General features: G+C 36.8%; 1 protein-coding gene across 2 annotated transcripts in view; it reads left to right on the forward strand.

The window, feature by feature from the left end:
• Positions 1–26,570, forward strand: part of ZNF385D (zinc finger protein 385D) — a gene marked incomplete at its 5' end in the record, with an annotated part of 694,301 nt that overhangs the window by 571,825 nt on the left and 95,906 nt on the right. For both annotated transcript variants that reach the window (XM_084247521.1, XM_084247522.1), the window contains one exon: positions 2,865–2,975. In XM_084247521.1, the coding sequence (XP_084103647.1) occupies positions 2,865–2,975 (111 nt within the window). The remainder of the gene's footprint in view (positions 1–2,864; positions 2,976–26,570) is intronic.

Below are 26,570 nucleotides of genomic sequence, written 5' to 3' on the forward strand. Positions count from 1 at the left end.
GAAACAGAATGAAGGTTATTGAAGCAGGCCCAGTTCATGTTATTTGTTTACAATATGGTGAGAGAGAAGAATCCTATTCATAATACTATCCAGTAGTAGGTCCAAGCCAGTATATGTCCAAGTCCAACATTTTTAATGTTTGTATTAAGAGGCTGAAAAAAATTTAGGAATGACCTTCAATTGTATATTAATACTTGAGAAGATTATAGAATTTACTAAAAGAATCCAAATGTTCATCAACTGACAAAAGGATAAACACATGGTGATATAGCCATACAAATAATTATTACTCAAAAATAAATGGAATAAGCTACTTATATATACAATAATATGGATTAACCTCAATAGCATTATACTGAGTGAAAGAGGCCAGGCATAAAAGATCATACATTGTGATTAACTTTGTAAGAACTTTGAGAAATGGCAAAAATATATTAGTGTAAGTAGACTAGTGGTTTCAGAGACTGGGAGTAGGAGGCAAGGATTGAATTGACTACAGAGGGGCGAGAGGAAACTTTTCCAGGAAATGGAAATATTCTATGTGATAATTTTTGTGATTATATGGATTTGTCAAATCTCATCAAATTGTACACATAACATTAGTGATCCTATTCATATAATTATACTTAAATAAAACTGGTTAAAACTAAAGTATGGCAGAATTTGTTAATACCTGGAAATGATCAGAAAAATCATGGAATAAATGAGTTTCATACAGAATCTGGATTAACATCAGATAATATAGTGCAGTAGAATTAACAGTGATGATACCTGAGTTCTTCTTAATCAATATAGCTGTTTAATTAATATTACAAACACCAATTAGCTTAATGCTTAGCACAAATATGACTCTTAATAGTGAGTACTTTTATTTGTGTTGTCTTTATTGTTATTATACTGTATGTTATGACTGTATAGACCACTTAATAGGACTTGTGAATATAGACAGAAACATTCTCCTGCTAGCCAAGAGACTATGTGTTAACTGGTTTTCAAAATTTGAAATACAAATAGGGAAGTGGAATCTTTCAATGACCTATTTAGGGTAATTAAGGCATTATGATATAGCACAGAGGCTTAATATTAGAGCATCATTTCACAGACACATTTGTAGCTTTTCTGTGTGCATTGAATCATTTCTGTGCTATCATAGCCCATTGTGAGAATTCTCATAAATACTTTCTTTCTGATGAGAGTTAAGAGTTCCAAAGTTTGGAGGTATTCAGTAGAACTCATGGCTATACATGTAACACTGAAATCATTTTGAAATGTCTTCTGGTCACATGAGAAATGGTTATTGTACCAACAAAGATTATAGGCGTGTGGGACTAGTGTTAACTTTGATCTTCACCTGTGCTACAATAGAAAAAAATGTAATAGTCGATATTTATTGGCTTATTCATGTGTCCCACATTGACTACACTAAATATATTTCTTGAATTAACATATTCATTTTATTTTTTCATCTACATAATTGTTTATGCACTATTGAGGTAATGTTGCTTTACGGCACTATATGTGATGCAGAAATACAGGATCACACCTCTTCAGGTGTATGTCAGCACACACACCTACCACCAAGGTGCCCATCGTCCTCCACTGTAGTCCTCCCTTTGCTTTCCACTCTCCCCCTCCTGCTCCTCCGGTCGCCTCAGTTCTACATGTTTACCATGTTGAAATTTCATCACAACTTTAAGCGATAGTTTATATGCATAATAAGAAGCAAGTTAAAATTTACACCTGACTCTAAATTGTAAGAATCACTGATGTGAACCATCAGACAAAGCTTGATGAGGAAACATTAGTTTTATCAGAGCGGCTCTCTGACATTGTGTTTTTGGTGTTACTCTTCCTGTCTCAAAATAGGATGGTGAGAGATAACTGACATCTGGCCCAAATTCTCTGAAACTCAAATTTTAAGTCCATAGGTAGCAGTACCTATTAGGTGGCCAATATATGATTGTTGAATAAATTGGTAGCTCTATATGTTTGAATTCTTAGAAATCAGGGTCATCTTTTTTGAACTTTTATGGCTCTGTCACTAGATTACATAGCTGTATACTTTTGGAAGAACAACTTCACACAGTCCTCACTTACCCGCCACCAAAGTTCCAGTGCCACAACCCTGTCACCTCCCTCCTAGATGTCCTCGTCCTCCCCCATCTCTCTGGTAACCAGTATATTCTTCAGAGAGGCTAAGAAATACTCTTCTTGTTTTGCTGATTCTTCGGTTACTTATACCCCAAAAATGAGTGAGACCATCTGGTAACTGTCTTTTATTTTCTCATTTATTTCACTCAGCAGCATCACCTCAAGATCCATCCATTTTGTTCCAAAAGGCACTATTTCATCTTTTTTTAATAGTTGAGTAGTGATTTGTATACTTTTATTTTTAAGGTCAAATGACACCAAAGATAGTATGAGGTTAATGTCAAATAGTGGTGCAGCATTTATTTTCATAGCTGCTTCACTGACCAAGCCTATTTTGAAGTCCATTTTGAGGCAATTGTATAGACATACTTCTGTGTGAGATGGCTGGCATTAGCAATAACTTGAGTTTTGATAAACCTTTAATTATATTTTAGGATTATCAATCCGAGACAATTGTTGAGCCTAAATGAGAAAAGCGGTTAGTATGCAGACTCTAATGGGTACATTTATCATTTCCTTATCATACTGAGCTTCAGGCATATTGTAGTCTATTTTCCAAGAAAGTAGAAATGCAGTTTCTTAGAATAAAAATGTTCTTTATACGTGAGCAGTAGATTGAAGCTGTACAGATTGGTTCTTTAATGAAATAGGCAACATTCCAATGGAACTGACAAGCTTTATTTCTATTTGTTGTATTTTTTTTCTCATTACAGATGGACCCAATTCAGAAAGCTGTAATAAATCATACATTCGGGGTGCCTCTTCCTCATCGAAGAAAGCAAATCATATCATGCAACATTTGCCAGTTGAGATTTAATTCCGATGTAAGTTTATCATTTAGTATTCACTAAAAAAATGTATTATGCCGTTCTAATCTTGCAGAAGGGATTTTTTAAACATTTTTCTCCCATAGCTGAGTATGTCAAAATTCAAAGATAACATCTTAACTCCTGATACACTTTTCATTTTGGAACTTATTACACTGTGTTTGTTTGTTTACTGTAGAAAAATCACACATATACCATCATATAGCTGCTGTTTAATGGTGATTTTTCAGTCTCTTGGGAATGTTAAATTCAGATAATGTAGTTTGGGCAATAGTCAAATTCAGAACCAATGAAGCTTAACACTTCTGAAGTAAGATATTTCCTAAATCATATTTCAAGGCCAAGATTTTGGTTTTGTAAATTCTCTTTAACTGCAGTGATGACCCCTAATTCCAGAACAACCCTTGTGTCCTTAATTATATTTGTGTTAGAACTCTCTAGGTACTCTCCTAGAAGTATTAGCATTTTAACAGGGAGTCCTAAAGACCTCCAAGCATTTGACCCCCTAATGAATACAATTTAAGTGGAGAACACAACAGAAGGGAGACATCTGTGGACCTGAACAGTGCTTTGTAAGCTATTCACAGAGTAATTCACATCTTTCATCATTTTCTAAGGATCAGGATGAACTGTAGATTCATCACAGTAAAACTGATTTTGGCTTGTGGCCCATATAAACAATACTGCCCCACCACAAACACACCTGTTTTGGTGTGGAGTTGGTCCTGAGAGAGAAAAAAAAAAAAAAAAAAGAGGGAATATTGGTTTGGAAGAATCAGAAATTAGATACATTGCTGATACTCCAGACAAGCAGAGGGCTGATTTGATCAAAACAGCCCCTCAAAGGTACCATTCTCTGGCCCTAAGTTTGGAGATCTGGATTCTGGGGCTATTAAACCTTCTAGTATTTAATCTCCTCAGAGAAGCAGGTCTCTTAAGTGTCCTGATGATGAGGATAAGATATGAGATAATCAGACACAGAAAATAGATGGGGAATAAATAAAGTGGCTTTTTTTTCTTCTGTGACAACATTTGATTCTGTATAAGGATTGTTATCATCTTAGAACTCATACCTACTTATACAATCATCAGATGATTCTATCATATTCTCTCATGGGATTTAAAAAGGAGAAGGGTAGATTGCTGGCATAGCAACCAAAAGGCATTGGCTACCGTTAAAAAAAAGTCACTAAACATAGCATTTTCCTACTTAAAGAGATTTTGTTTTGTTTTGTTTTAATACTGAGTAACTTTTACTTGAATTTCAAGAAATATTGCAGTTTAATTTATTAACAAAAAATATTTTCAAGTGATGAATATTATATAATAATCTCTTAGATCTTGGGCTTCCCCGGTGGCGCAGTGGTTGAGCGCTGGGTTACAAAGCTGCCCGCAGCCTCTGCAGCCTCGGTTCGATCCCCAGCCCCTGGCGAGGGTCCCACATGGCGCGCAGACCTCTCCTGCCGCCCGCTGCTCCCCTCAGCAGTGTATTTCATCATTCTGCCTGTTCTGCTCCCTGCTCTGGCTCTGGTGAATTCTCTCACCCTCCCACACTTCTGACTGTACCCAGTGCTTGTAATAAATAAATAAATCTTTCAAAAAAAATAATAATAATCTCTTAGATCTTTTGTAAAAAAAAAAAAAAAAGGAGTCATTGTCCCACTATGTAAATAAGAGTTTTGTACTCCATAGTTGCTATTTGGATCATTTCAAAACACTCAGGAACAATTATGCATTATCATAATTGTTCTTTTGAGTGGTTCTTGGTTCCTTTTCCTCTTAAATCTTATTATGTTTTGCTTTGGAACCCATCAGGTAATGATGCAAAAGTCTCCCAGGAGCCATCTTGCCAATTCATACATCAGATGGAGACTGTTTCAAAGACCCCCCTCTGCCAACAGTTTTACTGTTAATATTTTCATTTGTTTTAAGAAAACATCCTGTAAACTGTAAGTCAAAAAGAGACTTCAAACTCATTGAACCCAATCTCCTAGAAATGCAAAAAAATCTTACCTGCCTGTCCCAGGCTAGGTCTCTGGTTGATTATTCGAAAAGTTGAATCTTTTTAAACATTCTCTGGCTACTTCAAGGCCGTTGTTTCTTTTGTGTGTGAGTCCTATTTGAAGACTTTAATCATATTGTCCTTACACTTTAGGAAACACTTATTTACATACATAATTATTAACAATGACATAAAGAACATGATATAACATATTGTAAAGATCATTTACATATCTCCTTTATGAAAGGTAATCTTATTTATTTTCTTGGTGAAAGAGTAGCAATTTATTTTGCTAATGAAGTTTCAAGGTGATAGAAGAATCAATACATCAATACATAGCATTAATGGTGGTTGCTTCTTGTCACAACTTTGCTTGCAGGTTTGTCTGACATGTGGTGAAAAGAAAATGCCAATTTATTTTGGCCATTTAGACTAATCAGTCTGGGTCATAATTAAACAATGATAGACTTGACCATGCACTAGATGACTTCTGTATTTATCTGTTGCTGCTGTAAAATATGACCCAAAAATGGCTTAAAACAACAGAAACACTGTGATTCTGGAGGTGAGAAGTGTAAAATGGGTGTCACTAGAATGAAATCAAGGTGTGGGTTATATTCCTTCTAGAGGCTTCTAAGGAGAATTTGGTCCCTTGCTTTTCTTTCTAGCTTGTAAAGGTGCCTAGTTCCTTGGTTCCTAATCCCCTTCCAGCTTCAAAGCCAGCAATAACTGTTGAGTCCTTCTATTGAATCATTCTGAGTCTCACTCAGCCTTCCTCTTCCACATTTAAGGACCCTTGTGATCATGATGCAGTGACTTTGATAATCCAGGTTAACATCTATGTTTTAAACTCAGCTGATTAGCAACCTAATTTCATCTGCTAATGTAATTCCCATTGTCATGAATGTAACATATTCATCATTCCAGGGATTAGGATTTAAGCATCAATCTGCCTACTGCAGACACTCATGAAGATGTTTGATTTAGGTTTGAATTGAACTTCAGGTTCATCTGAGTTATCAGATAATTAACCAGTCTGGCTGCCTTGAACTATGTAAACTGGACACATGTGAATTCACCACACTTACACTTTTTCTTATTTGAAACTTGAATATAAATTCCTTATGCAATGCTAATTTTAAAATTTATAACTTTTTAAATAGGAGGACATATGATATTATTGAATTCACAAATGACAGAGCATCATTTTAATTATTATTTACTAACAAAACAACTATAATTAAATTGATATATTGCAGTGAACAATGTCTCTGTAGTAATATGTCAATATGAGGAACTAACATGCTAGAAATATTAGATATATTGATTGATTGGTCATGTCCACAAATACTAATTTTATGAAATATTTAGTACTGAATGTCAAGATCAACTGTTTGTAAGAAAATAACCCCTAAAGAAAAATTAAAGATCAAATATATTATATGTATATGTAATACTGGATCATTTTAATCCTAAGAAAAGTCTTTATAATCTTAATACAACTGCCTCTTTGTTCTTTCCAGGTTAGTCTGGAATTCATTTTCCTATTTCTATTCTTAAACCTAGAATCTTTTTGAAAAAGTAGCATTGTAATTCACTTGTATGCTTGGTTGAATTCTCTATCACATAAAATATTTTTGCCTTATGAACTTTTTTACATTTCAAAGCTTTTTCCCCTTCCAATGAAAATAATAGCTTGTAGTTCTTTTTATCTCTATATCATGGAAATTCAATTTCATTTCCCTCCCTAAGCTTTTTATTTATTATTTTAACTCTTCACATGATAAACTCTGTAGTTTGGTGTTATGCCACACCTGTTTTCGCTGTACTATATTTTCCACTTTAGGACCTATAGATCTCTTTTTAAATGGCATATTATATTGTGTGCACTTTAAATCAGATTCCCTTCTCCTGGTGTTGGAGGGAAAAACAATATGTTTCAACAATTCATATGAAACATACATGGGGTTATGCAAAAAGCTTCCAATTAAAGACTGAAAGGTTGTAATTTATCCAATTATTTTATCATCATCATAAAATAAGCATAAATTGCCATTGGCCTGGGCAAGTTAGAAAGTGAATCTTTGAAAGACAAGGTTTATCAGGGCCAACTGTGATGTGAGAATATTAAGTGAGGTAGAGAATGAATTCTACTGATAGTTTACAGGATGGAGTAAGATCTGAGGACCCAACCTAAGCAATCTTAAAACTGTGGCATAAAGAGACATTATGTTTAGGGCCTTACTTGTGACCCAGGCATTAAGTCTCAGTGCTACCACCACTGCAACCTGAGTTTGATCCCCAGCCAGGGAGCTGACCCACATATAGTACAGCAGACCTCTCTTGTCTCACCCTCTGCTCCCCTTCGCAGTATACTTCAGTAGATCCATCTGTCTTGCTCCCCACTCTGTCCCTCATGAATCCTCTCACCTCTCACATCTCTGACCTGCACCCCAGTTCTTGTATTCATAAATAAATCTTTTTTTTTTTTTTAAAAAAGAGTCATTATGGTTAGCCTCCTAACAATAAAGTTAGGCAAAATAATGAATATGAAAGGCAGAAGACTCCTTTTACTAGTCAACTGACATCACTAGTGTTCAGTCACACAACAACCATAAACATAGTGAAATTTACATATAAATGCAAATGACTGAACTGAAATAAAATAGCAATACATTCTTTGCTACTCAGGACAGTCATGCATTAATTATTTTGGGGGATTTCTTGATAAAGTGGAGGGGAAAAACCCACAAAAACTACCTTAGTAGATAACATTGCTTAGTGGCCTCAGCCCTCTCCAAAGTGACATACCTGGATCATCATCAATTTAATTGATGAATTTTCCCATGTTGTTATAAGGTAGAAATTACTATAATTACTCTGCATTTCAAAACCAGGTGTGTAGTAATGCTAATCAATATATGTGAATTTAATTCATGTCTCTTGTCATAACTTCCATAACCAAATGTGCCAGTCTAATGATGAAGTTGCTGATAGTAATATTTTTCCTACCAAATAACCAATTAGATTGTTAAATTTTCTTAACATCATATCTCCAGGCACATCTTTTAAATATTTATTTAAATATTTAAAGATAATTAAATGGATAATTGAATATTTACATCTACGATATTTGGGGAGCAGATATTTAAAAGCAATGCTGTTGAGATGGAGAGAAAAACAAAAACTAATGGTAGTTGTATTAGAGTTGAACAACTCTTTTGCATCTTTCAACTTTATTCTCCAAATTTTCTTTAAAAGCTTAATTACATGATATAGAGAAAAAAAGGAAATCTTGCATCTATTATCTCCTCTATAGTTTTAAATCTTACATTTTATCCTAAGTTATAAATTACATTTTGAAGGCTTCAGTTCCAATTTTCTAAATATTTCAGGTCTATTTGTGGTAGTGTCTGTAGTTTCAAAACATGCCCAGGAGCAGTCATAAACATTATCACTGTGGCGTTGAGATTCCGGGATTTTATTGTCTATTTTAGGAGAAAAGTTAATGAACTGCACAAGTTCAGTTATGGATTTCCCATTCAGGCCTCAGCCAACTGTGCCTGTCAGTTTGCTGTATCTATGGGTGCAAAGTCCATTGATATGAAGGGCCCACTATAAATTACATTTGTATTTCAAGTGAGCAGGGAGTTGGCTTCCCTAATCCCCACTGTTGTTCAAGGCTTATTTGTATAATGAAATATAACAAAAAGTGCAAGGGCCCTAATAAACTATGACTATAATGAATGGAAAGCAGTGAACATATTTTACTTTTGAGATGTTCAACTATTGGTGATCATCCAGTTTCTACTTTTGATTTCTGCAAGTTTTCTTAATGCTGAATAGTACTTTGAGATATATATAGTACTTTGAGATATATTTATATATATACATAGCAAAAGATTCAACAAAATTTATTCTATTTATATAGACAGAAATGTGTATCAAGCAATATCTTGGCAACTAGATTATGTCAAGGATATTATTCTGTGGTTACTAAAAACTACACTAATCAGATAGTGATGGGGCTGCTGTTGTGCTGTGACATTTTCATGGTATAATTACATGTTTAAAATTGGTGCGAAGGGGGTTGACTGTACTGATTTTTTTTTTTTTTTTTGCAAAGAGATCAAAATTCAGAGGTTACTACACAGTCAAATTTTAAAAGCATAAGAACAAGTTTCTAGGCTATTCTCAAATTTAATTCTATGTATTCATTTCCTTTCAAGTCATGCGAATTTTCATTTTTAGGTTTTAGAGAATCTAAATCCTGCATTGCAGAGGGATCACGCATTGGGGAAAAGGAAACCTAAAATTCATTTTGATAAAAATGTAGCAATTATTGCAAATGTTCTTTGTGAAATTGAAACTTAGACCATTTGAGAGATTTCTGTTTCTACCTTCATTTTCTTGATACAACAGTAAAGAACAATAATTCTTATCTTGAGCATTTTATTCATTCATTTAGTCAACATTTACTGAGTGTTATCTAAAATTTATAGAACTTTCCTAATGTTCATAGGTTTCCTGCCAAATCCCTTGGGGACACATGGACAACTTTTGTTCATTTAATTGGAAAGATACCTCTGACTTAACCACACATTACACTCCTTATCACATTCTATCCTCCCATGATTTGCTAATAACTAACCCTCTTTTTATATGCAATAGGTGGCTTTTGATGACACAGACTCTCAGAAAAGATCCTCTCTTGCCCCCTTTAATAGTTATAGTCCTTTAAATGCTTCTCAATTTTGAAATGTGTTTCTGTATTCTAGCAATCTGTACTACCTGTATCAACCTTAATTACCTTCTCCAGTCATCTTAGTTGAAAATGGTCAGCTGATGCTAATGCTAATCTTAAAATAAATTTCCTCTAGGGCATGTCACCTGATAACGTAAATAAAAACATTATGTTGGGACTTATGAACCCTGTTTCTAGACCTCCTTACTGTTTCAAAGTTTAGAGTTTTAGAAAAAAAAAAAAAACACACACACACACAACTAAAGTGGCCTTTAGTTCCCCTGTCTCTACAATCTATAAAATGGACAGAATGATTTTGTAGGTACCACTAAATCCTGGCATACAACAGTTCTCTGAGGTGCCACCAGACTTTATAGAAATGCAAACTCTCTTTGCTTACTGGAGATTATGTACACATCTACTAGTCATATAAAGCAAATGTCTCTTTCTTGATTTTCATGGTCAAATTTTCCATGTTAGAGTTTGATAGAAAAGTAAATTTTATTATTTTGTTTTTCTTTGTTTATAAAGAAAAGAAGCCCAGAGAAGTTTGGACTCTTATAAAGAGTTCTCTTTCTTCAGTCCTTTAGCCATCATTACTTCCACAGATGAAACTTGGAATATCAAAGCCTGATTCAGAGAGTCCTGAAATGTCCCAAGAGTTGGAGCTTCATTTTTAAGAGCCTACCAAAGAAGTGCACTGCTAAAGAGATTCCTGTGCTCTTGATTGGTTAATTTTCTCCTAAAATCTCTACCGGCCAGACTCAATATTTCTTGCTTAGTCCTTCCATGCATGTTTTGTTTTCTGAGAATTCCTGACAGGGCTGCGGGTTTCATTCAGAAGGTAGAAATTAGCAAAGTTGAGGGAGGAAGCAAGGCCTGAATGCTCACTCCAAGGTTAAGTCCTTCAAAAGAGACCTCCCAGCCTCTTGTTTCAAATGCGGCCACAACCTGCAATCCATCACCACACAGTTCAGAGCTAGCGCCTCACCCAGGGGTGAGCTGACAGTTCAGTGAAACCTCATCAGGTTCCCAGACATGTCTCCTCTTTTAGGGAAGCCGAATGGCCCTGTCAAAGGACTGCTTTTAGAGAAGAAAAAGCACCCAGTGGGAAGGCCATGGTGCTCAGGCCAAAGCTCCAAATAGCTCTGTGAATCCTGGAGAATAACAGAGGACACTCTTCTGAAAGAGATGTTTCAAAGCTGCCTGAAAATTTAATTTGTAAGTGGGTCCCTCAGTAGGTCCTTTGAGACTTAGCAGTGTCAGCAGCAACAGACTTAAAGAGGTTGAGAGGACTTTTTAATAAATGCAGCTTTACCAGGGACAAGGTGTCCCTGCAGCTTTCTGAAGGTAAAGATTTACCAAACGTGAGAATCTCAGATCTTGATGCAAAAATACACTAAATACAGACATTTCCAATAGGGTAGACCCCTCTAAGTACTTTTAGTAAAGATATATTTTTTTAAATTTCCATATTTCTTTAACAGTAATTTAATGTTTCAGAGGGAAAAAAAAGTCATTATAACTGCATCATTTACCCTATTTCATTCACTGTATGCTTTATGATCCAGTTGCCTACATGATCTATTTAAAAACCTTACAATGTGGTTGTAATGAATGACAAGCCATTGTAATCAAGACTGTTTGGGAATGTGTACATTCAAAATGACCTCAAAGACATGTGGCCAATTAAGAAAAGACAGATCTACATTCTACTTAAAGTAATATATAGAATCAAAGCAAACCTATTATGATTCCAATGACATTCTTCACAAAAATAAAAAAACAAAATATCTTAAAATTTGCATGGAACCACAAAAGACCTCAATTAGTCAGAATAACTCTTAGGAAAAAGAACAAAAATATAAGTACCATGCTTCCTGACTTATACTACAAAGCTACAGTAATCAAAACAGTATGATAGTCTAATAAAAACAAGCACATGTAAAAGAATGAACAACTGTCTTACATCAAATACTAAAAGCAACTCAAAATGGATTAAAGATTTGAACATTAGAGCTGAAACCATAAAATGCACAGGAAAAAACATAGGTAAAAATATCTTTGTTATAAGTTTAGGTGATGTCTTTGTGAATTTTCTTCAATAGCGAGAGGCAAGAAAAGAATATAAACAAATGGAACTACATCAAATTTAAGAGCTTTTTCACAGCAAAGGAAGCTATTAGTGTGCAGAATGCGTAGCATCCTGAGATCCCCAAACTTTGCACAGTCTATATTCTGTCATCTGCCACATAACAACAAAACATACTCTTAGTGTGTAAGACCTTCAATAGAAAAGAACTCTAATAGAATTATTGTGCAATGGAGGGAGAGATGAAGAGAAGGAATATAGTTTCTCAAGAAAACACCTAGTTATCCATCCCTTTATGGGGAAATGCCCTGTCAAACAGGGTTGGGCCATTGAAGCATAAAAACCTGACACAAGTTTAAGGCACCTTGTGATGGGGATCCATAAGAAAGGGATAGAAAGGGCCAGATCAGGGCCTCCCCTGGTGGCGCAGCGGTTGAGTGCTGGGCTGCGAGGTTGCCCGCAGCCTCTGCAGCGCCAGTTCATTCCCCAGCCGCTGGCGAGGGGCCCACAAAGAAAAAAAATAATAATAAAATCAAATAAAAAAGAAAGGGCCAGATCAGTGTGAAAATAAAAGAGCAAAATCAGTGCACAATTCAACATAATGGTTGTCATGCCAGTCTCCCCACAGGTCTCTCACCCATGTCTCTCTCTCTCTTTCAAGTGTTTCTATGTCTCCCAAGTCTCTAGTACAAGTCTAAGAGTGAAAATCAAGTACAACTTCTTCTTCTTCAGATGTCTCCCTCCTTCATATACCTCCGCCAAGTGTTCTCTCTCCAAGGTTCTTCCTAGCTCCACCCTCCAACAGCTTCACCCTTCATTGGGTGGGGCAGTGAACATGGAACCTCCCCTTTTTAGATTACATTGTTATAAAACCATTTTTAAAGCAAAAACTCAGCCTATTGAACAGGAGAATATAATTGCAAACCATGTATCAGATAAGGGGTTAATACACAAAATATATAGACAATGTGTACAAGTGAAGAGCAAAAGAGAGTCTAATCTTATGGGCAGAGGAACTAAATAAACATTTCATCAAAGAAGACGCACAGATGACCAACAGACAACAGATATGATGCACTACATTGCTTATCATTAGTGAAATGCAAAGCAAAACCACAATGAGGTTTAAAATCACACAATCAAATGACTATTATCAAAAAGTCAAGAATTAATAAGTGTCAGTGAGGATGTGGAGAAAAAGGTACCCTCAACCACTGTTGGTGGGAATGTAAATTGGTGTTGCTATTACAGAAAACTTTATGGAGGCTCCTTAAAAAATTGAAAGTAGAACTACCGCATGATCTAATAATTCCTCCTCTGTGTATTTACCTGAAGAATATGAAAAAACTAACTCAAGGAGATATATACACCCCTCTATTCATTGCAGCACTATTCACAATAGCCAAGATATGGAAACAACGAAAATCCTGAATGATAGAGCAATGGATAAATAAGATGTGATATAGATACACATTTGGAATACTACTCAGCCATAAAAACAATGAAATAATTGCCATTTGTGACAGCATGGATGGAACTTGAGAGGATAAGTCAGAAGATGAAAGACAGACATTGTATGATCTGTGAAATATAAAGAAAATAAACCAAAAACAAACTTTTATACTCTAGCAATAGGATGATATTTATCAGAAGGGAAGGGAGGGAGAAGAAATGTTTAGAAGGACCTGATTGGTTGGTGGAGGGTGATGAAGGGACATTGGTGAGTAATGGAAGAGAAAATGTAATCTTGGGATCTACCCAGAGGTATAAATTAATGTTGTTTCAATTAGGAAAAAAAAAGGCAGTGGTTTAGACAACAGGCTGTTTAATTCCTCACTTGATTTTCCTACCATTTCACTAGGTTGCTAGGTTTCCCTGGATGCTGTTTTCAGTTTGGAGGTTAAATGCATTGTTCAAGGGTCAACTATAGTTTATTTCAACATTTTATAAAACACTAATTTCACCATAGCCCTGGAAACTAAGACAATGGAGAGGCTTGTTTCTGGGCATAAGAAAAAAGGAATTTGAGAGAAACATGAGTAATTCTTATTAGTGTCTGTCATGTCACTTTGGGTTTTGTGACCTTTTGCGTCCTTCTAAACAGCTACCATGTGTTATTTTCTCTTTTGTTGAGACCTATTCTCTGTCCGAATTAACTAGAATGATTGTGATAAGATTTATTTCATGATTCTCAAGTGCTCACATGGTCCAAGATCTCTATATTTCTGAAATGAACTCATTCATTTTGTATTTTCCATCCTAAAAGTTTCTTAGGACTAGTTTAGGAGTGGCCATTTAGCATTATCATATGCTTAAGTAGAATAAAATTGTACCACACACTACAAAGCACACCCTATACTTGAATGACACTGTTATAATTTCCTGTATGATGTTAAAACCAGAATTTGAATAGTTGTATGTCTGTCTTCATGATCCATGCATCTCTATATAAACTAGCTGCTGTTTTAGACCAGTAAGTACACCCAACATTCTGGCCCAGATTCACCTTTCTCAAGCCTGCCAAATCTCATTTTAAATGCAAAATACTGCCTCTGGGATCTCAGAGTTGTCTCAGTCCAAATGTATGTTTTGATGTAAATTGAATCTGATAGTGTTAAGGTTGCAGTCATTGGGGAAACTCATTCCTTATGAGGAGGGAGTTGAGGACAGCAAAAGAGGCAGGGTGTGCTATGAAACTTTAATTTTCCATGTCCATATGTGTCTCTCAATGATCCTTTGAGCAACAGAAAGATAACTTTTGAGAATCACACTCATTGAGCATAACATTGAGCTTACACGGTTGACTTTATATTGAACCTAAATGAGCTTCTAAATTCCTAACATAGGACATCTGTGGAGTTTGATGTATGGCAAATTCATTCCTATCAGGTTGATCAGGATATCAGGGCTGTCTGTACAACTTTAAACTTTCTCTTAGATTCCTTTATAAATAAGATTTCAGAAGGTAGTCTCCGAGCAGGTTTTATCCATTTCCCAAGCAGAGCTTATTTTCTCTGCATCAGCGAACTTGTCATGATAATCAACTTTTTTGTCCCAACCATCAATCACTCTTGATTACAGCTGGGTAGAAGTTCTGTTCTGTTGATCAGCTCATCAGTGCACATAATATTACACCTGGAGGCCAGTACAAATCATCCCTCGATAGGAAAAGCGTTTTCCTTCAAGGCTTTTGTGGATGGTTTTATCATTCACATTTGGGTCTCATTGAGTTGTCATGTCTGTCTTGACTGTGCTCTCTCTCATAAGATATTCTCCCCAAATAGCTCTCAAAGCTTGGATGATAATCTGTGCTATATTATTATTATCATCCTGCTTTTGCCCTCCTACTCCAAAAGAGTAGCATCTCATCTATTGTTTCCTTAGTTTCCTATTAACTTTTTTTTTCTCTTTCTTAATGCAGTTATCATAGAAATTAAAATCACATGAATTATAATTCAATGAATATTCAGCACTTCTGCAAAAAAAACAGTTTAGCATATGTTTTACTAGAATGTTTGCAAGTCTAATGTCGTTGATTTTTAATGGTTTCTTTAGTTAGCTTTTTTATTTTATGTTTTGGCTTGGACTAGGGAATATTTATCTTAAATTTTCATCTTATTTTAAGTAACACTAACTAGCTATCTTCATGGCTTAAAAAGACATTGAGAAGTAAATGTTTTAAAATTAATTGTTCCACATCAGCATTACTCTTCGCTCTGTCTGTAATGTATGTTTTATGCAGTAAAAATGTTTCCCATTTCTCTAGGCCAACACATATTTCTTAAAACAGTAGCATTTTTAGAGCAATACAAGAGCAATGATGAAAAATGATCATGGTAAAATATTTGTTGATATCATAAAGTATTTAAAATAAATAAGTGATTAAATAAACATTTAATGTCTTTGAGTATTCTACAAAGACATTATTTTTCTCCTTCTCTTATTTTGTTGTATTTTTATTGCTTTATGAAATTTGGGAAATAATTTAGAGGAGCCTGAGAGATATTTTAACATTTAGAGTACAATGTATAAAGAAAACAGAATAGAATATGAAATTACAGAACAGGAACAGTTGATTAGAAATCATGCTTTTTATTGAAAGACCTAATTAGAAAGACTTAACATTTTCTTATGACTGAATTTCTAATAATGAACATGCATTTCTCTTTTTACATAAAATACAACAGTCAGCTATTTTCATTTGATTCCAATATCTAGGTTCTTACCTTAATCTAGGCAACAAGAACAAATGGCGTAAATTAACAAAAGATACCTGCTGACCGCACAACACAGAATGGGATTTGGTTTTGAGAAGCTGGACTCAAAGCTGAATTTACTCCACTGATATCTCTATGCATTTGGGTGGCCATGAGCTAGAAGCTGTACCGTTTTGTCAAAGGCTGTTTTGTGCAGGTTTAACAATTAAGGGGGATAATTGGTTGTACCCTCTCTTCTTACTCCTTGTAACAGTAAGTAGCCTGGATCTTGTCATGAAGCATAATAGGTAAAAAATTTTCACCCCTTCTCTGCCCAGAGAGGTTAGTCAGAAGATTTGCCACAAGGAATTTGTCATCTTAGGCTGAGGTAGGGCTTTTATACTTTTAATAGTTACTCAGTGTATGAGATAATATCTAACTTTGAATATCAGCCCAACGTAAAGTTTGCATATTCATAAAAAACTCAGACTGGATGAAAGAGTTATTATTATTTATTGTAGACTAATATGAAATAACAGATCTTTATTTTATTTTTTAAAGATTTATTTATACAAGAGCCGGGGCACAGGCCAGATGTGCGGGAGGGTGAGAGGATTCACCAGAGACAGAACGGGGAACAGAATAGGCAGACTGACTAAATACACTGCTGAGGGGAGCAGTGGGCAAGACAGGAGAGGTCTGTTAGCCATGTGTATTGCTCTGAGGCTGCAGGGATCGAACCGGCACTGCAGAGGCTGTGGACAGCTTCACAGCACTGCACTCAACTGCCTGTGCCACCAGGGAGGCCCCAGATCTTTATTTTAAATAAATAACTCAGGGAAATCTCTCCTCTCCCAATTGTTCCCTCTGTGACAATATTTACTTATATAATTCTGTAAGCATATTACATATTGATAAAAAATGTTATATAGATATTGTGAAATGAAACAATAAGGTGGACTTAGTAACTTTAACATTACCCATGTCATTTCCTCTAACTTGAGATGTCCTGCCAATCTTTAAATTGATTCCACCAAATGTATTTTATATATAGAAGCCAGTTTCTTTTAAGAGTGTTAAGTTTCTGACAGTGGAATTGTGACTACCAGAGAGGAAGGCTGGATGGAGCAAATGGAGGAAGGACCCATTGGACCAACGTGTAGGATTATTGGGTATGGTGTGGTAACATACATCTGAAGACACATCAATCTATCTATACCTCTACATCATATACAATGTTGTAAATCAACATTACCTCAATAAAAAAAATACAATTAAAAAAGAGAGCAGAAGTTAACTTGGTCCCATATCATGAAGAGATGAATTCTCTATAGAAGATTTCTCAATTCTGGTTCACAGAATTACTTCAGTGTGTGGAGATAGAGGATGAAAATAACTTATCAATGTAGAGTTCAAGATGGCTCCAGTTGAAATACATCCCACAACCTCAAACTTCATTCACTTATCAAGTACCATTCACTGGTAGGTCTTTCCAGTAAAATGTTGAAATTAGAGAAAGGTGTGACTCACTCTCCTAAACCTGCTCCACAGGCAGCATTTCTCTGATAATAGCAACTTTCTCTTTCTGGTTTGTCCAGTAAAAATTTTGGAGTCATCCTTTCTACCTATTTCATATCCTGTGTCTAATCTAATCCTACACAAATCGTGTTCATTCTGCCTCCAGAATGGACACAGAATCTGACTCTCTTCACCACCCTCATGCCACCATTCTAGTCCAGTCACCATCTGTCATCTTGATTAACATTCTCTTGACCATCCCTCTTGCTTCTATGCCATTAACTCATCATTTAAATATATATGTTGATATCAAGTGGTTTCATTGTTTAAACCCTCCAGTGGTGCTGTGTTTATGAAAGACAACATTCTTAGAATGGCTACCCAGTCCCTCATGTGGAAGGTGAGCTTCTGGGGCTTTCTCACATCCTCACTGCTTGCTGCCCCCTCCTTCTCCCCTCCTTAGCCTCATTGGCCTCCTTTGCAGAATCAGGACTAGAGTAAGTATCTTAGGGACTACACATAAGGAGCTGCTAAAATAACTCAGTAATTAGGACAATTAATAAATGTTATTTTAAAAACATAAAATAAACTGGCCATCTTTTTTTTTTTAAGATTTATTTGTTTATTTATAAAAGCACTTGGTACAGTCAGAAGTGGGGGAGGGTGAGAGAATTCACCAGAGCCAGAGTGGGGAACAGAACAGGCAGAAGGACCGAAATACACTGCAGAGGGGAGCAGCGGGAGGCAGGAGAGGTCTGCGCGCCATGTGGGACCCTCGCCGGCAGCTGGGGATCGAACCGGCACTGCAGCGGCTGCGGGCAGCTTTGCAGCCCAGCGCTCAACCGCTGCGCCACTGGGGAGGCCCTGGCCATCTGTTTTTGTAAATAAATTTTTCCTGGAACCGAGCAAATGAGACAGGTTTGCACCAGTGCAGGATCAGATCCTATTTGCTTTAAAATTCTGATATTTTGTTCACCACGGTTGATTTTTGGCACTAGTTTTAATTTTTTTAATGTTACATTTAAATATCACCTTGATTACTGAGCTATTTAGCATCGCCTTAAATTTTTCATCTGAATGAAATGCTGCACTCACCTCAAATGGTTCCCATTTCTGCCCTTCTGACAGCAGAATTGAGGCTACCAGAGAGGAAGGTGGGATGGAGCAAATGCAGGAGGGACCAATTGGACTATGATGGAGGATTATTGGGTGTGGTGAGGTAACATACATCTAAAGAAACATCAAGTCATAAAATTCAACTTGGCACCAGAATTTAGCAAAAGAGGGCTCCTCAGGAAGTTCGCTCCTAACTCTAGCCTTTGCAAGCCTCTTTGCCTGGAATAATCTTCCTCAGATTTCTACATGATTTATGTCAGAAGGTTAACTCAAATGTCACTATCTTATAATGCTGATCCACTGTATAAACATTTCAGTCCCTCAAATTCCCATCCTCCTTATAAGATGATTTTGTCCCAAGTACTAATGACCTTCTAATTTACTACATAGCCTACTTATTTTTATTATGCTATTGTCTACTGCCAATTACAATATAAACTATCAGGGCAAAGATTTTTGCCTGTTTGACTCACTGTATTATCCAAGTATTTATAGCAGTGCTATAAATACGTAGTATTGGTATTAGTATTGGTATGTAGTGCTTAATACACACTTATTTAGTGCATAAATGACTCTAAATAAATATATTGATATTTACCAGTTATATACAGTCAAACTGTATTTCACCCAAGCTTTATAGTATTTCATCCTTCTCCTAGTTTGTCTTTTTTTTTTTTAAAGATTTATTTTATTTATTTATACAAGCACTGGGTATAGTCAGAAGCGCGGGAGGGTGAGAGAATTCACCAGAGTCAGAGCGGGGAGCAGAGCAGGCAGAAGGACCGAAGTACACTGCTGAGGGGAGCAGCGGGTGTGGCAGGAGAGGTCTGTGCGCCATGTGGGACCCTCACTGGGCCGGCTGGGGATTGAACCGGCACTGTAGAGGCTGCGGGCAGCTTTGCAACCCAGCGCTCAACTGCTGTGCCACCGGGGAGGCCTTCCTAGTTTGCCTTTTATCACTTTCTTACTCAAACCAGAAAAGCCCACACCCCACAACAATAATTAGAGCTACCTTTACTCCATTCCATCCTTGGTGAATGAGTACAGTCTTGCTCTCTTGAACTTACCTTGTTTTCTGTTATCCTAGTATCTGGTCTGGCCACAGGATGTTAGTTTCATAGTGGATTCCAGGCTTTTCTTGTTCTCTTAACACCAAACACATTACTAGGGTCCTCTACCTTGTACCACATCAAGTAGAAGATGACTATCCCAATTATGTAAGTTCCCATGTGCCAACTATAGAGCAATAGTACCACACAAGACATATGCACTTTATTTTCACATAGGTTGTCAATCTTGTAATCACCAAGAAAATTGAGGGCTCTGGCAGTGCCTGGTTTTGGAGACACAATTCTTACTTGATCTACTTGTGTAGAACAGTAACACAGAAACTGTGTGACAAGAAGTCTAGGGCGAACTAGTGATGGGATGGGATCAGAGGAAAGCCACAAGCTTAGGGCCACAAGCAGGCCTGGCTCATAGCACTGGACCTTTCTTTTCCTCTGCGTATCATTCCTCAGAGGAAACTGAGCACAAGTGAGAAAAGTAAGGAATGAGGCACTTCATGGGCTAAAAGAGTTTCTAGTCTAGTATGCAAAGTGTAATCACTTACACCATAAGTGTTTCTCTGTTGAATACAAAGCCTAGAGAACAACAATGAAAGTCCCCAAAGGTTTATTTTAAATTCTTTACGCATTAGAGCAATTTCCCATTATTCTTATTCTCACACTCTCTTAAATTGATTTGAACTTCCATCTCCATTTCTAAGAGAGCCTTTTATTTTTCTATTGTGCTGCTCTGATAGTTGCCTTAAGATGAGATCTTTGCAGGAATTGTGCAAACCCAGGTTTCTCCAGTAACACCACAGGATAATAAAAGGCTTCTGAGTATTTTCTAAGATTTTGTCTGACTGAAGAGATGAGAATCAAAGTTAAGGAATGATACAGAGAACTTTACATATTGGAACCTTATCGAAGGTCACTGTTAGCCAGAAAGTAAATGAAAAAAAGGGGAAAAAAAACTTTATAAACTTTAACTGGACATTCATACCTAGAGTAACATATTTCTTTAGAGGCAGGATCAATGGTAGGGGCTGGTGATTCTATTTATTAATATTACAAAGTATTCCAGGTAAATATATTGCCATTGCCTTATTCCCTAAATGACTTAGTCTAAAGTAGTGGAGTCCAATATGCTTAAAAAACATAATCTGAAATTTAATCTGCACATCTGTCATCTGACCACAACTTTACTTACGTGGAAGGGAGAGGGGAGACAGATTTTAAATACCTGGATCCTCTCTTTATGGGACCCCAATGACTCTATAGGGACAGTTGCTCAAAATAAAACAAACAAACATAAATGGCAGCTGAATGATTCTTCTTCCATCATCCGAGAGGGCATCGGGGGTGTCTCTCTGAACTACTGCTATGAAAGCCATCCATCACTGCAGCACTTTGCTCATAGATTAAGGGCTAGATTTGCATTCTAAATTAGTTCTTCCAGCAGCTGCTGTAAGATAACTTGGCTGTAAGTTTAGAGTTTGCATTTGATCATCTGCCAGTGAAGATCATAAAATTCAACTTGGCACCAGAATTTAGCAAAAGAGGTCTCCTCAGCCCAGCTGTGCTTATGCGAGTTAGCGGCATGTGGAAGAGCCTCTTCTCTGGTTAGCACGTGAGTGATTTACTGCTGAGGAAAGTTGATTTTGGTTCCAGTTTCTTTGTGGGGAAGAAATAAACCCCTTTTGTTGGATATGGGTTGGGGATGAGGGTGAGGGTAAGGATTGTGTTAAGTCTCTATCATAAACATCTTAGGGTGTGGATGGAGCAATCTGTTCAAATCTTTGGATAATCTCATGATAAATCCCCAAAACCAAAGTTTCCATTTTATATCTAGTTTACAAGGTAAATTCAAATGAGAAAGTTGTTCTTTTCCAAGTAACTCTTTGCTCCAGCTTCATAAAATGGAAAGACTAAAGGACTGGGATCAGCTAATCCTATCTCAACACATATTGTCTGTCTGCTTTTGAGCAAGCTTCTGTATATTTTTTAAGAAATTTTTTTAAAGATTTATTTATGCATACAAGAGCTGGGGTACAGGCCAGAGATAAGGGGGGTGAGAGGACCCACCAGAGACAGAATGGGGAACAGAACAGGCAGACTGACTAAGGCACACTGCTGAGAGGAGCAGCGAGTGAGGCAGAAGAGTTCTGCTGTGCCATGTGTGTTGCTCCCTGGCTGGCCTGGAATCGAACTCGTGCTGCACTGGCTGCGAGGTTGCATCCCAACCCTTGTGCCACCAGGGATGCCCTTAAGAAATTATTTTTAAGATCTATTTATTTATGCATACAAGAAATGGGGTCTAGGCCAGAGGTATAGGGGTGGGTGAGAGGATTCACCAGAGAGAGTGGGGAGCAGAACAGGCAGACTGACTGAAATATACTGCTGAGGGGAGCAGTGGGCAATACAGGAGAGGTCTGCTGTGCCATGTGGGTAATTCCCTGGTAGGCTGGGAATCGAACTCTTGCTCTTGCTGCAGTGGCTGGTGATAGCTTGATAGTAACACCTGCGCCTCAGGGAGGCCCCTGCTTTTGAGCAAGTTTATAATCCTCTATAAATGTTGGATTCTTAATTACACAATAAGTGTGAAAGCACCACTATAAAAGATGGAGATTCCAGGGGTATTGTAAGCATAGCAGTGAATCTAGAGAAGGTATCCAGAGTCATTTTCCTTTCTTCTTGTATTTGACATTGGTATTAAAATAGTAGTTTTTTCATACTTGATGTCTTTCCCAAATCACAAATTACATGTCTGTCACAAGGATACTAGACGTTCAATGGTTTTTTCTTTCTCCTTCAATTGGATAATTGAATATTAATTGGAATCTGTATTATATTCTTTTAACCAATTCTTTCTCCCTTTGAACATGCACAATCATTAGTTTAATTTTTAAAATATGCACAGATGATATAAATTAATTCTAGGACCATCTTATAGCCTAACCTGGTAATTGACAGACTGATTCTGGGTTTCTCACTCTTAATAAGTGAGAAATCCTATGCTACAAAAATCTTATGTATTAAACGTATGTTTCACCTAGCATTTTTTGAAAATGGTATCCAGTGAATTGCTATTCAAGTATCAGACAGTTGGCGTTTTGAGTCCTATAGATAATAGATGCACAGCTATTAGTTATAAATAAATTTATATGCCACTGACAGGCTCACAAAGGTTTACTGCTATAGGATGGGTGGAAAATGACCCAAGTTCAAATGCTTAGAACTGGCTTTATTTTCAAGTGGGAGACAGCATGGGCAGAAACACAGGCATTTTCCAAATGATAAGCAACTGGATGGCACTTGTGGTTTTCTAAGTGGGGAAAAGTTTCTTGTGTCAGCAATTCATGCGACAGGCCAATGATGAAGTGACTTCCTGTGCTCATGTTAAATGGTGAAGTGCTCATTTCCCAGCACATTGGGAAGATTTAGAGCTGCAGACTACGGGGCGAGGGCACCTGTTTTTTCTCTCACTGGAGGGTTGGTAGCACATAAGTAATTTCAGGGACCTGTGAAGGCTTGTGGCCTTGTTTGTCACTGAAGCTTTATGCATAACTCATCAATTTATGGCCATGATTATATCCATCTTCACAGGGGACAGACTCAGGGTTTGAATCACAAGATCTTTAACCCTCAAATTTCTGGGCCTGTGGAAGGTGGTTGCATAAACTCTGTACAATCAGAGGTTAGTGATATTTCAGAGTGCCAAATAATGAATTTTATAAGCTATTTGTCTCTGTCAAATGCTTTGATTTACTACCTTAAGTGTGTTTCTAAATACATAGCAGCTACAGTAGTTTTGTGCCATCCTAGATACTCAATAAGTGCTGAGTGAATTCAATATATGCTGCAGTGAATTGGTGAGGGGTAACACAGAAATGGGAAGGAGAACACAGCCCTGGAAGTTACTGGATATATTCTATTTGTTTTCTTTTAAATATTTATTTATTTATGCATATAAGAACTAGGGTACAGGCCAGGGGTGGGTGGGGGTGGGGGTGAGAGGATTCACCAGAGACAGAGTGGGGAACAGAACAGACAGACTGACTGAAATACACTGCTGAGGGGAGCAGCGGGCAAGTCAGTAAAGGTCTACTGTGCCATGTGGGTTGCTCCCTGGGTGGGAATTGAACTCATGCTGCAGTGGCTGTGGGTAGCCTCATAGGTTGCATCTTAACCCCTTGTGCCACCAGGGAGGCCCCTGGATATGTTCTATTTGAAATAATTATTCAGAATACTCTACTGTAGAAAACTGACAGAAAGTTTTGTGCAAATACTGCCTGCATTTGTTTCAGATACGGAGTGTAGATTATTTCATTTTTCATTAAATTGTGGGAGTTCATATTGGAGCTACATCCAGAAGGAAGTCAAATACTCCATTTTTAAGCATGTCTTAAAATCTAATGATCAGAAATCTGCATTCAGTTAAATGTGGTATTGAATAGATAGAAATCTTTGCAAGATATACTTTTTTTCTCTTTGTATTCACCTTCCCACATGCATCTTTTCATGCAACCCTTCCCCATGGCTAACATATTCAAATGAGAATATGAAATCCTTGATGAATTAGTCAAAAATGGCCAAACAATGGCAATTTAATATAATTCATGCCTATGTGCATGCAAATACATTTTGGGTTGCATACAATTCAATATGGGAGAATTACATTTCATCTGAACCTAAATTGCTTATTTTTTAATGGAAAAGTAGAAACTCCCTGAAAGCTTCATTACCTACACTCAGATTGGTCTGGTGACATAATATAACAATTTCCTGAGCAATAATAGATATAACTGTCTTACCTTGAAAATTTAATATTTTTAAATTCACTGCCTCCTTTAATCTTGTGATGCCAAACTCATCAAGAACAGGAATCGAGTTTGTTTTTGTCATTGCTATGGTCCTAGTACCTAGCATAGTGTTAAGTCTATGGTGTGAATTCTAACCACATTGGAACAAGAATGAATGAATGAATGAACAAAAAATTGCAGGTTGTTACTTGTTTGTCAATTAGAAGTTCCAGATTCAGAAGGCTGATTTCCCCATCTAGCAGGTGAAGGAGCTAGGTTCTGAACCCAGCTCAGATTTAAACTCAGACCACTGACAAAGTCCATGCAGTTCATTAGATACAGTGCCACCCTGTATCCACCACAAAAGGGAAAACACATGTTTGGCAATTTGAAGTCTGAGTTTGTTTTCTGTTTTCTTAAAAGTTCTTGGGAAAATGTGACAGGAATCTGAATTACAGAGAAAATGAGGGAGTGAGAGTTGACACTGTGCATGGTGGTCAGCATGCTGGCATTTAATTAAATACAAACAACAAGAAACTGTTTATTTTCTGCCAAAAAAAAATGACAGACAAAAATAAATCTAGACTTTGTATTTTCAAGTGACTAACTAAAATGGAAACATTTAAAGAAGAAAAGAACGTTTCTGAAACACTGGATGTCTTGCTCCCTCTTTCTTTACAATGTAAATGATAGTGACATGAACATTTTAAGTAGAAGGTGGCTCTGAGAACATAGCTCCCTTCCATCTCTTTCCGTTTAGTCTTAATGGCTCAAAACAAGTTAGCAGTAACCTTCTAAAGAGGAATCAACCTGCATCTGTGAGTAGGAAGACCAAGAAGTTGGAGATCAGTTGCCTCCCTCCTTCTGCCCTAGCTCGTAACCCAGCAGCTCCTCTCTGTTGTGTATTATGTAGGCTAAGAATAGTTTCTTTGCCAAAAATTTGAACATAGTTACGCTCAAAATACTAGGTGTTGAAGATCTACCCCCTTCCCAAATAGGAAATCATATATTAAATGACTATACCTGTTCACATATTTACTTCCATCTACAGTGTAATCAGCTATTAGTCCAAAAAGTCATCTAATCCTGTTTGGGAATCAGGAGTCCCTTTCTTCTTGCTCTCCTCTCCTTCATTACCTGCTTTGTGTTTATTCACTCTATTAACAGTTAGGCAAGGTGTTTTCTCTGTACTCTCTGAAAACTGACTCTTGGTCATTTTAATCATCTCTTTCCATCTTATTTACTTTTACATGTAGCTACAAAAAGGCGGGCAACAGCAGAATTTGCATTGTGTGGAGAGGATCTTAGACTTCTCAAGCTCCTTAAAATTAAATGCCCATTAATACCCTGTTGTATTCATGCTGAGGGTCCATTTTAGTATTACTCTTTTGAGTTAATATGAAAACTCTCTTACCATCATTTTTCAGCCTTTCTAAGAATACTTATATTTCCTCTTCCTATTAACATAGCTTATTGCTGATTAGGGACATTTACTAGAGGTTCCCAAAAGGGAATGAGTCTGTGAATTAGATAAAGAAAAAGCTAATCTTTACACTAAAGAATTTTAGTGTGTTCAAAAGTATGGAAATTAAAGACCAGGTTGAAGAATACAGATCTCCTCACACAAATTTAGTCTTTCTTCAAGGCACTGAAATTTTGCTTCTTTAATTTGATCCTCACAAATTGAAATATAGCTTTCCTTATGGTAATGAGAGAGTACTAACTTGCTTAAGTTCATAGTCAATGAATTAAGAGTTAGAATTTAAAATCAAGATTATTAAATCCATACCTAAGTAAAATGGTGTTTTACTTGGAATCAAATTTATTATGTCTAACACTCAACTAATGAACTTATAGTTGTGATCTTCTAGTTTGTGTTAAGATTTATAGAAAGAGGGCCTCCCTGGTAGCACAGGCAGTTGAGTGCTGCACTGTGAAGCTGTCCACAGCCTCTTCAGCATGGGTTCAATCCCAGCCAGCCAGGAAGAATCCCACATGGTGCAACAGACCTCTCCTGTCTCACCCGCTGCTCCCCTCAGCAGTGTATTTTGTCAGTCTGCCTGTTCTGTTCCTCTC

This window comes from Talpa europaea (genome assembly GCF_964194135.1).
Source record: "Talpa europaea genome assembly, chromosome: 11".
NCBI lineage: Eukaryota > Metazoa > Chordata > Mammalia > Eulipotyphla > Talpidae > Talpa > Talpa europaea.